Below are 11,988 nucleotides of genomic sequence, written 5' to 3'. Positions count from 1 at the left end.
CTATGCATATCATATGGCTGTTACTGAATATATGTCACCAGCTCTTATAGATGTTACACAATTTTTGTAGCAAATAAGCCTAAATAAGAGGACTGTCAGTGTTTCCCCTAGATAACTTGCCATGGTGGGGTGCTCATCTTGTCCGTGATTTTGTTGTGGGGGTGGGGGGTGGGTGGGGGTTCAGTGTGAGGGTTTAGCATGAGGTAAGAGGCTGCCTTTAGCTTTTTAGCTACTGCATCTGCATTGCAAGCTGCTAATTTAGCGTTACGTCAGTGCCAACAGGAGGTTTGGGTGGGAGGTCCGGGTAGACAGGGCGTTTGGTTCTGTTGACGGGGCGGGGTGCCCTGCTTGTATAATGGTAGGGGAAACACTGATATATATACTAAAATAAACTACTACTTACTACTTGTACTATTATTCCTACTTCGTGGTTTTTCACTTAGCGCGGGGCTTCAGGGTACAGATCCCTAGCGATAAACGAGGGACTACTGTAGTGTCCAGAGTATGTGTTGAGGACTTCCAGCTACCAGGACATCAGACATTAGAGCAATATCAATTAAACAGACAGAGGTGCAACCATGTTTGTGTTTGTTATGGTCAATTGGTTGTAGCAACCAATTTGAATCTGGTTGACCCCATAATTTAATCTGTTGCAGATGTTCATCTAGCAATTACTCTCTGAGAGATTTACTACAGGTTCATGAAGTGTTTTGGTAACAAGCAGACAAACTCACACACACATACAGACAAAGACATTATCTCCTGACTTTTAGTGACGGGTAATAAAAAGAGCATTAAAGAAAAATAACTTTTTAACACTGAAACAAACAGCTCTTACCTTTTCGGTTGAAATAGTGTTTAGCATTCCTTCCAGAAAGGACAAACTGAGATGGAAGTGGTCCCAGTAGCTCTATGATGTGGGCAATGTGGTCTGAAAGAAGATAAAACTATTTATTTATTTCACTTAAAGACAGAAAACCCTTGTGGATAACACAAACCTTCCTCGCGGGAGAATGCAGCTCCAGCTTGAGGGTCGAACAAATAATCTCCAGTGGCCAACTCAAAAGCCTTCACAAAACCAAGTGACAAGGTGAAAAAAACACGGAAAGGTTTCTTTAAAAATGGAAGTATTTGCTCTGGTGTTCAGCTCACCATGCAGGCCGTGCTCCAGATGTCGGCAGCTGTGTCGTATTCAGCACCAATCAGCACCTCAATGGAGCGATACTGACAAGTCTGAATGTCTTCAGAGAAGTGTTTGTGCTGGCAACAAAAACACGATTACATGACTTTTACACAACTCGCCATGAAAAAATGCATGAGCTGAATGGTTTGAGTGAACTATCACAGATCTACACACACTCTGATAAACTCCAGGTAAAATGTTTGATGGTAATCTGCTTCCAGTGTTGTCGCGGATTAATCTGATTAATCACTCACCACCCAGCAGGCGTTGCCCAGATCAGCAATCTTGATGAGAATCTTGTCAGCACTTTGAGGTTTCAGGAGGTCTAACGCTACTTCAGGGTCACTCGTTCCTAAAACAGAGAATGGTACGTGGATCAAACGACAACTTTGCTCAGTCTTTCTTGTTTTAATAAACGTACAACAGCTCAATAAAACTTACTGCTCATGTAGATTTGTTTTCACACTAAGTGTTTGTTTCACAGCAGTTTAAAACAAGAGTACTGTGTATGACACATTAGCTTGTTATCAAAAATGTGTATCTATAGCGATGGCCAGACAAGCAGACTTTATATAAACTTTGACCTTGATTTGTGATCTTGACCTTGGAGCTGGGGTGATGAAATATATGCAACACTTCGTCTAGTGATGATGCACATCGAGTTTCATGAAATTATCTTGAGCAGATCAAGTTTTAAAAAGTCATGGGACAGACCTTGAGCTGAGGGTGAGGATGATGAAGGGGGAGGAAGCTCTGTGCCTGCAGTTTGATGAAGTTTCACAGTTCTGGACCCAAAAACTGGAGTAGCCATGCTGCAGTTTGGCTGTGAGCCAAACTGCAGCCGAGCTGAGTCTCTGCAGTTGTGTGAAGCACTGTCCAGCGTGTCCTCAAACAGCAAAGTCTGTCTCCTTCTCCTGAGGTTAGGACCTGTGAGCTTTGTGTTCAACGTTGAGCCGTGTGCGCTTGAGGCTGCCGCAGCATCAGAGAGAGACGCCAGCGGTTTGTCTGGTTTGTGGTCAGCTGGATTCTTCTGTCCCAGATGGCTTCTGTCCTTCCCTGCCAGACGCTTGATTGGACTCTTGGAGACCTTGCTGGACTGATAGTGAGAAATGATCACATGTGAACACTGCATGAAAATAACAAATCAAAAGAGACGGCTCACACCCACAATATGGGCTGTTTACTCTGTTGACCTCTGGTAGGAGGTACCACAGCCTGTGGACCAGAACCACCAGGTTCTGCAACAGTTTCATCCTACAAGCTCAAACTGCTGAACTCAGGTTACTAATGAAGTGACCACACACACACACACACACACACACACACACACACACACACACACACAGGTTTGTTTTGCTATCTTTGTGGGGCCTTTGCATTGACTTCCATTCATTTTTCATTCATTTCTATAGCCTAACCATGACCTTTATCCATAACCTAACCATTACCAGTACATACCTAACCCTAAACCTAACACATCCTCAATTCACACCTTAGTCCTAAACCTAGCCCCTAACCCACCAACGGGACTTCTTCTTATGGGGCCCGGGCTTTGGGCCCCATAAGGAGCAGTTGGTCCTCACAATGTAGTATAAGTTGGAAAAATGGGCCTCACAAAGTAGCAATTAACAAGGACACACACACACACACACACACACACACACACACACATTAGTAAACACCATTACATAAATAAGCAGTATGTGGAAATTCACTCATGCATGGATGCTGTGTGTATTGTGTATGTGTGTATACACATACCATAATTTCCGGATTATTAGCCGCTACTTTTTTCACAGGCATTGAACCCAGCGCCTTATACAATGCTTCTAATTAATGGATTTTTTTTTTTTGACGAACTAACAAGCTTCCTGCTGCCAAAAACATTTATCTGCATCACACCCGGGCACTCACAGGGGCACGGCTTATATTCAGTTGAGCTCAATAGTCCAGAAATTACTGTATATGTAGATATCTGTACATGCATGTATACATGTATCATATGTCTAGGTGTATATAGGAACATTTGCACATCTATCTGCACCAGAATTGCATCTTCTGCTCCAAACACCAGAGTTTATAAAATTAATGTAAATAATGTACTCCTACACTGCTGTGGAAAAATGAAATGAAATTTTGTTCAATTTTGCATGGTGTACTGTACAAATTTGTATGACAATAAGGTTTTTATTTATTTATTTATTATTTAAAAGGAAATTACTGAATCAAAAAACCTCCGGCCTGTTTACAAAGAGCAGCAGATCAGGCAACGGCGCTGCTTTTGACAATGTCTCAATACGTTTGTTCTCTTTGTCCCTTCATGGACACTTCAACAGATAAACATGGTTAGAGCTGCAGACTCAAAGAGCCTTGATGAGCTCTGGATTCTGTTCAAGTGTTGCCAACAACAAGTTTGTATGAAACCACAACAGCAGCTGCTGGAGAAACATCAAAATCTGCAGTTGTCTCCTCTGACACACCACATGCGACCATACAGAGGTCTGCTTTAAACGTTCTGTACGTTCTCCTTGAACGTTCTCTTTAAACGTTCTGTGCAACATGTTTCAATGTTCAACTTGTTCTACAGTTCTTATTCTCAGTAGAAACCAGGTCAGGTGTGACTAGTAAACTCAAATAAATACAGTAAAAATGTACACGTACATTGAGTGTTTGTTTGCCCTGTCTTGTTACTATGATAATATACTAGTGTATACTGGGCAGCACATGAAAAAAAACCTGCTATAATATATGAACTCGTTATAAAATATTTGAACTGTATAGTGAGTTGGGAAATATTCATATATCTATTGCCTGCCACCAAAAGAAGAAAGCTGGGCAATAAAGTAATATTTTTGTCCAGCTCCTTGTGTTTGTCTCTATCTGTTAGCAAAATATTTCATGAACCACTGGACACATTTTAATCAATCTTTCAGGAAATAATCGCTAGATGCACATCTACAAATGATAAACTTTAAGTTAATCCATCAACAATGACCTTTCCTAAAATTATCATAACTCTCAATTTTATAAGAGCTAAGATTTGACGTAGTAGTAGTTGGGAATTATTTATAACACACACTCTGAGCATGATACAGTATATTGCAATATTGCATGAGATGGCCCGATACGTTATTTTCAAGGTTTGACCAGTTTGGCCACACCTTTGTCATTTCTCAACATAAGATGGTCCTCGTCTAAATCTCTGTTATGAAAAGAAGCGGGCGATGTGCGTTCCTTCAACGAATGCTAGGTCTTTAACTCAAAAAGTTTTTAAACAAGTAAAATAAATAATACCATCCTTTAACAACAACATAAATGAAACGGAACAACATCTGGATATACTGGTACCTAATTTTAAATATGAAATTACTGTTATTATGCAGTAACTGTATACATTTAAAGCTAGACTGGTGTACTGTCATGCTTGTACTTTATGATAACATCCCATACAGCTAATAAACATGACACAGATTAGGAAATAGGATTAGATTAGGATTTGCTTCTCTCATCAGGCAGAAGGTAACATGCATTAGTTTTCACTTATAAAAAGTCTCATGCATGTGACTGATGTAATAACAAGAAGACCTAACATTAATATAAGTGTCTCACAATTAGCATGCTGCATTCCAGCCAACACACATTTATCCAAACGCACTTCAAACATGTCAGTGCAAATATAAAACACAACATCCTCCTTACCCACTCTCCAAGGGAGTGCAAAACCCCGGTCAGCTTCCCAAATAGGTTGAACAAACGCTTAGAAAATCACAGCAGAAAAGCTAATGGTCATAATGAAATCAGAGGAAAAATACAAATAACAAACAATATATATCCTGATGCATGCTCAATAATCAAACAAACAATATAATGTAAATGATAACAGTGGAACTTATTTTTTTTACCTGTTTTTCTCTGGAGTCGGTGTTCGCTGGCATAAAGAGAGACAACAACAGAGGAAAAAACAAGTCCAGGTTATAAAGCATGTGAGAAAGACAGCGTCCATCAGACCTACGACAGAAACCTTCACATGTTCCTCTGACTGAGGAAAGTAAAGTCACTAACCTGAGCTGCTGAGGGCAGGGTTCACCGGCAGCTGCCACAGCTTGGTGCTGGCTGCAAGCTTTGCAAGATAAACATCTTCGGCTCGCAGGAGAATGTTTTCTGGCTTGATGTCTGTGTGAATGATCCTGCATTTTGTGTGCAAGTAATCCAAACCCTGCAGAACCTGGAACAAGACGCATAAAGACACCGTCAAGAGGAGCAGAAACAGAAGTGAATCCATGCCCAGACAGTTGAGAAACCTGTTAGGACGCTGTAAAAGGTTGTTAAACCTGTCTGAGGATGCTCTTCACACATGGCAGTGGGAGGCCGGTGTAGTTGGATTTAATGATCCACCTCAGCACCTGGTGACCAAGAACCTCCAGGACCATGCACACATCTGGTAAACTGCTAAAGAAACTTGTTTTCAAAAGTTTGAAGGTCCTTGTAAGGCTGGTAAAAATCACAAGAAGTCAAAAATATGTGAAGATTAAAGGGATGTTTATTTTAAAGTAAGAATCTTACCTGTTGTAGATGTCTCTACAAGTTGTTCAAACCTGATCAACTTGTGATGTTTAGTATGTTAGCTCTGGTGCTAACGCAAACACTAAGGTTAAAGCTGAGGTGCACCCCACCCCCACACACAAACCTCATGTAGTCTACTGTATTGTTACTGGCGTGCTGAAGCAAATGTGGGCAGCACGGTGGCGCAGTTTGTAGAGCTGCTGCCTCTTAGTGAGCAGGTTACCCTGGTTCAAATCCCGGTCCAGGGACCTTTCAGGGTGAGTTTGCATGTGCTCTCTGTGCATGAGTGGGTTTTCTCCAGGTACCCTGGTTTCCTCCCACAGACCAAAAACATGTATGTTAGGCTGATTGGTAACTCTAAATTGTTCCTAGGTGTGAGTGAGAGAGTGAATGATTGTTTGTCTCAATGTCTCTATGTGTCCCTGTGGTGGACTGGAGACCTGTCCAGGGTGTCCCCTTGCCTCTCGCACAATGATAGTTGGACATGGATGCCAGTGACCCCTGCGACCCAAAAAAAGGAAGAAGCAGGTAAAAGATAATGAATGGATGGATGGATGAAGCAAATGTCTATTAAATAAAGTCTGTTGTTTCAACTAGTCAGAGATCCCTTTAATATGAGAAATTGATGAATTTGTAAAGTTCTGTTATGTTTTATGTAAACTACTTTAACGCTTTGGAGATTGGAGCTGTTTTAAGACGGCAGCAATCCACTTTGGTCTACATTCAGACTAGCCATTAGCTCATAAATCCAGTCTGACAAAAACTCGTGGATCACTCTTATGTCATTCCAGGAGCTATCTACAACAGGTAAGATATTAACTGCTCAAAACCTTTTGCAAACCTCCTCTTCAAAATGGCCAAAATATCCTATTCCCTTGAAACCTCCACACACTTTTTTAATTAGAGGAGCAACATGTTGTCCTGATAGTTCAACTACATTCATTCAACCTTTACCTATACAGGTTAGTCCCACTGAGCCTCGTAGACTCATTTACAAGACAAACCTGTCTACATGTAGGTAGGCACAGAATCGTTCAGAGACAACACACAGGCTGTGCTCACGCCTCACGTGATAAAACGACATGTAACGATGTGTAAAGGATACGCTCTCCAGTGGCTCCAGAGATCCTGAAGTCATCGATGAGCTGTACGATCCGTTCACGTTTAGGATCTTTGTTATCACTCTCCCTCACCTGAGGGTCAAATAGTGAACATTAAAATATCATCAATAAAAATAAACAAACAAAAACGCTAGAAGCAGTAATCTATGATAAAATATTGATCACATTTAATTTAAAAAAAGATGTGGTTACACTGACACATTTAAGGAGTTTGATCTCATCCTGTGCCGTCTCTGTGAATGTCTCAGCACTTTTTACCACCTTCAGAGCCACAAAACGCCTCGTCCTGCATTCAGACAACATCATGTTTATGTCCCACTTTGCTAAAGACAAGGTCAAGAGGGGACTCTGTTACTCACAACATGTCCCAGCAAAGCCAGACGGTGGAGAAGTGGCCCCATCCCAACTTTTTAACCACCTGGTAACGATCAACAAACATTTCTCCAGTTCTCACAGGGTAGTAACCACCTGCAGAGCAGAGCTGACGTGAGGATCCCAAGCAGCATGTCCGATTTCAGCGCTGGGGGGTCTCACCTACCTACGTCATAGTCTGCAGGATTCTCCTGTTGCTCATCATAAGACCCCAGAGGCTCAGGTGATCGAGGAGGGTTATGTGAAGCCCGAGGAGGGCGGGGGCCCTGGTCGGGTTTAGATGCTGGTTCTGATGAAGGTTCAGGTTTGATGGGTGAAGGAGAGCTAGATGAAAGAAGAGCTGACATCGCTGCAGCATAAGATGAAGACATGATGGAGCCTGAGCCACGATGGCAGCAGCACCTGAGGAGAAAACTACAAAACAACATTTTTATCAATTAGAAACAACAACAGCGAACCATCCTTTGTCTCTAGTTAATTTGTGTATCAGCGACAGCATGCAGCAGGTTGTGAGCAATGACATTTTCTAAGCAGTGGTGAATGTGTACGTTTATTTTTAGCTGAGTGAATGGCATGTCAGCGTGAATAGCCTCCGACACAGGCTCAGCAGCAACCAGACTCTACTTGAGTTTGCACAAACTGCTTCAGTGGGAGAGCTGCTGTGGTCCACGTGAACATGCAGACGACCAAACTCAGTCAGGATATTTCAAATCAGATTCAACATGTACAGGTTTGACATGTTTTGTCTTCCTGCCCAGAGAAATTCAAGTCGAAACACGAAGTCATCTTGAATTAAATGTCCCCAAAATGATCTGCACTACACAACAAGACTACACCAACAGTGCATTAGTTTCATATCCTGGCCCAAAACATAAAAATATGATCGTGTGGCCATTTTAACACTTTTTAAACACTGTGGGATATTTCAAATGTATCTGAGGAGACTGTTTTTAGATCACGGCTGAAAAAGAATGCATACAAACAGAAAAAAACAGGTTTCTTCTTAATAAACACCACACAGCCATATAGCTTTTGTTTTATTTATCAACTAATTTTACATTCTTACTTCTTGTGAGGATACAGTGAGTTAATAGGCAAAAGCTAAGTTTGGCTTTCATATTTTTTTTTTTTTTTTTTACTGATTAAACAAAATGTAAAAACATATTCTACAGCTGTAAATTCATATCTTAGGGAGAGTAATAAGTTAAGTAACCTACTTTATGAGAATAACTATCACACGCTAACATTAGACAGTGTCAGTGAAAAGTGGACAAGCAATCATTTTTAAAGTTAGCTCTAAATATTTAATAAAGACAGGTATGCATGAGGAGTTTTGTACTTTGAAGTAAAACTTAAGTTTTCCAAATACTTTTCTTAAACACTACTGTATAAAATGAGAAATATGAAGAAAGAACTTACCTAATAGGCAGTAAACAACTAATAATGATTAGTTATTAGTTGAATAAAACAACTAATAATGTTAATAAAGCCTGGCTCAGTGGACCTGAGGCCGGCGGAGTGAAGTGCAGGTCTGTCCACGGACTCTGAGAATAAAAATAAAAACCTGCTGCTGCTCCACAGCTCTGCTCCTGGTGACGAGTTTCACCACAACATGAAGCTCTGCCGCGGCCTATCTTTTAACGTCGCCATTTTGTTCTGTACCTGTGTACCCACATTGTTTTTTTAAAGGATGTTAGTTACGATAATGTCTGTAGACATTTAGAAAAATTAACCTCAAATTAAAGGCCTGGCATTTCTAATAGAAATGCGTATCGCCCGCCGCCTGAAATAGTAACCATTCAAAACCGGAAGTCACGTGTGACGTCAGCGACTCATTCTATTGGCTCTCATGAATGATTGACAGGAGAACTCACGTTGATGACATAAATTGCTTTTACCCCACAAATTCTGTATTTCTAACAAAGACAAAGAAGTACACTTTAAAATGTTACATAATATATATCCCTTGAACTGTATCATTGCTAAATTCACAGATATTAATGACTCTTGTACGTTTTGTAAAACAAACTTAGAAACGACACTGCATTTATGTTTTAGTTGTGACATATCCAAAAAATTTTGGACTGACCTTGAATCTTACATTTTTCGATCAACTAAAATTGCATGTTCATTAGATCTCCAAAATATTATTTGCTTTAGTAGCATTCTGTTTGAAACAAATGCATATCACCCGCCACCTCGCACACCTGGTTTTAAACCCTGATGTTGTTCAGAGTGTGTGATGAAGAGGACAATCAGCTACTACCACACCACATTTGAGTTCATTAGGTTAGTGAGTAAACTTTTAATCAAACAAATGAAAGTTAAATAAATTATAGAAAACACAAGCTGACATGACAGCAAAACAAACCAACATACAAAGGAAAAACACGAGGAAACCTCAGCAGCAGGGATCATGAAACCAAGCTGAAGACCAGGGCAGAAGCACCTGGAAGAAGACCAGACGAAGACCAGACCGGCAGGAAGAAGACCAGACGAAGACCAGACCAGCAGGAAGAAGACCAGACGAAGACCAGACCAGCAGGAAGAAGACCAGACCAAGACCAGACCAGCAGGAAGAAGACCAGAACAAGATCAGACCAGCTGGAAGAAGACCAGACCAAGACCAGACCAGCAGGAAGAAGACCAGACGAAGACCAGACCAGCAGGAAGAAGACCAGACAAAGACCAGACCGGCAGGAAGAAGACCAGATGAAGACCAGACCAGCAGGAAGAAGACCAGACGAAGACCAGACCAGCAGGAAGAAGACCAGAACAAGGTCAGACCAGCTGGAAGAAGACCAGACCAAGACCAGACCAGCAGGAAGAAGACCAGGCCAAGACCAGACCAGCAGGAAGAAGACCAGACCAAGACCAGACCAGCAGGAGGACCTCAGAGACTGGAGTGGGGGCAGGAGGGGAGACGTTGGACAGGAGACACTCCTGGACTGCAGTGAAAACTGATGGAGGGGTTTAGGATCTGCAGAGTCCAAACTGGTGTTAGGAAGGAGGCAGCCATGTCCAGATGACCATTCAACTCAACTTTATTTATAAAACACTTTTTAAACAGAGTTGTGCTGTGAGCAATGAAAATTAAAGAGGACGTTAAACAAAAACTGCATCGAAAACACAAAACAATAAGAAGAAATGTAATTAAAATTTATCAACTAAAATTGAACAAAAGCAAGTGTTAGTGGTGGTGCAGAGGTTAGAGAAGGTGGGCCTGTGATCGGAAGATCGTTGGGTCAACTCCGCAGACCGACATCAAAATGTGGGTGGCAAATTTGAAACACCCACACCTGTCTCCATCCTCATTTGCCCCTCAAGGCCCTTAACCTCCACCATCTGCTCCCTCAGGCGCCCTAGCTGGCAGCTCTCTGCTCCACACAGAGGGCTGCGGTAGCTCAGTGGTCTGTGGTTGCGTCAGGAAGAGCATCCGGCATAAAAACAATTGCCAAGTCTTTGTGCGAGTTACTTCGCTGTGGAGACCACTGAGGAAGGGAGCAGCTGAAAGAAGAAAATCAGTATACTGTATAAGAACCCATGATCAGACATGCTACCATAAAGAACACAGGCTGAACTGAACTGAAATGGTGAATGTATTACTGGGCAGAGTGGGAAGATGGTGCTGAGGCTGCGAGTGGATCCGCCTGCCAGGGGTTGAGTTAACCTTAGGACTGAGAGGACGAGCTCATCAGTGGTTGGACTGGTTGACCCTCATTGTCCAGACAGGGTCTGTCAAACATGAAGAAACACTGTTTGGTTGAGAAAACAGTGACAAACTGGACTCGTCCTGCAAAAGGTAACGAGGCTGAATATTAGCTAAAAGTCTTCTTTCACATCAGTCTGTCGTTTTTTGTGAGAGTTGTTTTAAAGTCTAAGTAATGATTTTTTTTTAATGGCACTAGTTTAGCTAACCATTAGCCTAGCCTGGCCAAAGAATTTGACCTCTCCGCCCCCCACCCCCGCTCCATGACACTTCTGAAGAAGCTCTAACTATTGATAACTACTTAGAACATTCATTTATATATATATATATATATAAATATTTCTTTAAAGCTGCTACCTGGGGCTTGCTATGGTCACCATGGTAACCACACACCTGTGTTTTTCACTCCCTGATGGTCAAGTTGATCAGAGGTTGACTGAAAAATTAGCCTCAAACAGTCACCGTTCAAAAACTACAAGTTGTACTGTATTTTTTGGACTATAAGGAGCATTAAGTGAAAGAAAACAGTCAGATAAGTCAAACTTTATTCAACTCATTCACAATAACAACATAAAATCAGTTCGAGGTCAGTAAGCACAACCAGAGTTAATACATAAGGTGCACCTGATTATAAGGCTCACTGTTGATTTTTGAGAAAATTAAAGGATTTTAAGTGCACCTTATAGTCTGAAGAAGACGGTACCTTAAAAAGTGTTAACCTGTGAGCTACAGAAGTCTCTGATGGTCTCACATGTGACGTTTACGTTGCAGTGTTTGATGTAGGAATGACAAGTTTAAAAGAAACTTCACATCAAGTTTTAAAGAAAATGTTTGAAGCTGAAATACAGCTGAGTCTGTGCATGTTGTCATGGTAACCACCTGTGTCTGCTGAACCTGACAATAGTCATAAAAAAACAGGCAGGCAGAAACCAAGACTAGAAATTAAGTCTCAATTTTCTATATTCCAACATGTGCCTATAGACCAGGGCTACTCAAGTGGTGGCCCGTGGGCCATTTCCGGCCCACGTGTGTCTTCAATC

At 41.5% G+C, this 11,988-nt stretch overlaps 1 protein-coding gene across 1 annotated transcript in view; it reads right to left on the bottom strand.

Moving 5' to 3' along the window:
- The window catches only part of LOC119412301 (SRSF protein kinase 2-like), a 9,062-nt gene extending 1,452 nt beyond the window's left edge, over nucleotides 1-7,610 (bottom strand). The window contains exons 1-13 of the mRNA XM_037679288.1: nucleotides 7,406-7,610; nucleotides 7,227-7,335; nucleotides 7,066-7,153; nucleotides 6,852-6,939; nucleotides 5,515-5,621; nucleotides 5,246-5,408; nucleotides 5,086-5,111; nucleotides 4,883-4,939; nucleotides 1,898-2,279; nucleotides 1,438-1,535; nucleotides 1,153-1,260; nucleotides 999-1,068; nucleotides 839-931 (exon numbers count right to left, since the gene is read on the bottom strand). Coding sequence (XP_037535216.1) covers nucleotides 839-931; nucleotides 999-1,068; nucleotides 1,153-1,260; nucleotides 1,438-1,535; nucleotides 1,898-2,279; nucleotides 4,883-4,939; nucleotides 5,086-5,111; nucleotides 5,246-5,408; nucleotides 5,515-5,621; nucleotides 6,852-6,939; nucleotides 7,066-7,153; nucleotides 7,227-7,335; nucleotides 7,406-7,610 — 1,594 coding nt within the window. The remainder of the gene's footprint in view (nucleotides 1-838; nucleotides 932-998; nucleotides 1,069-1,152; nucleotides 1,261-1,437; nucleotides 1,536-1,897; nucleotides 2,280-4,882; nucleotides 4,940-5,085; nucleotides 5,112-5,245; nucleotides 5,409-5,514; nucleotides 5,622-6,851; nucleotides 6,940-7,065; nucleotides 7,154-7,226; nucleotides 7,336-7,405) is intronic.
- Nucleotides 7,611-11,988: the final 4,378 nt, after the last annotated feature.

Source organism: Nematolebias whitei, chromosome 7 (genome assembly GCF_014905685.2).
Source record: "Nematolebias whitei isolate Nwh7 chromosome 7, NemWhi1, whole genome shotgun sequence".
In the NCBI taxonomy this organism is placed as follows: Eukaryota; Metazoa; Chordata; class Actinopteri; order Cyprinodontiformes; family Rivulidae; genus Nematolebias; species Nematolebias whitei.
This window is presented reverse-complemented; position numbering and strand designations above follow the sequence as displayed.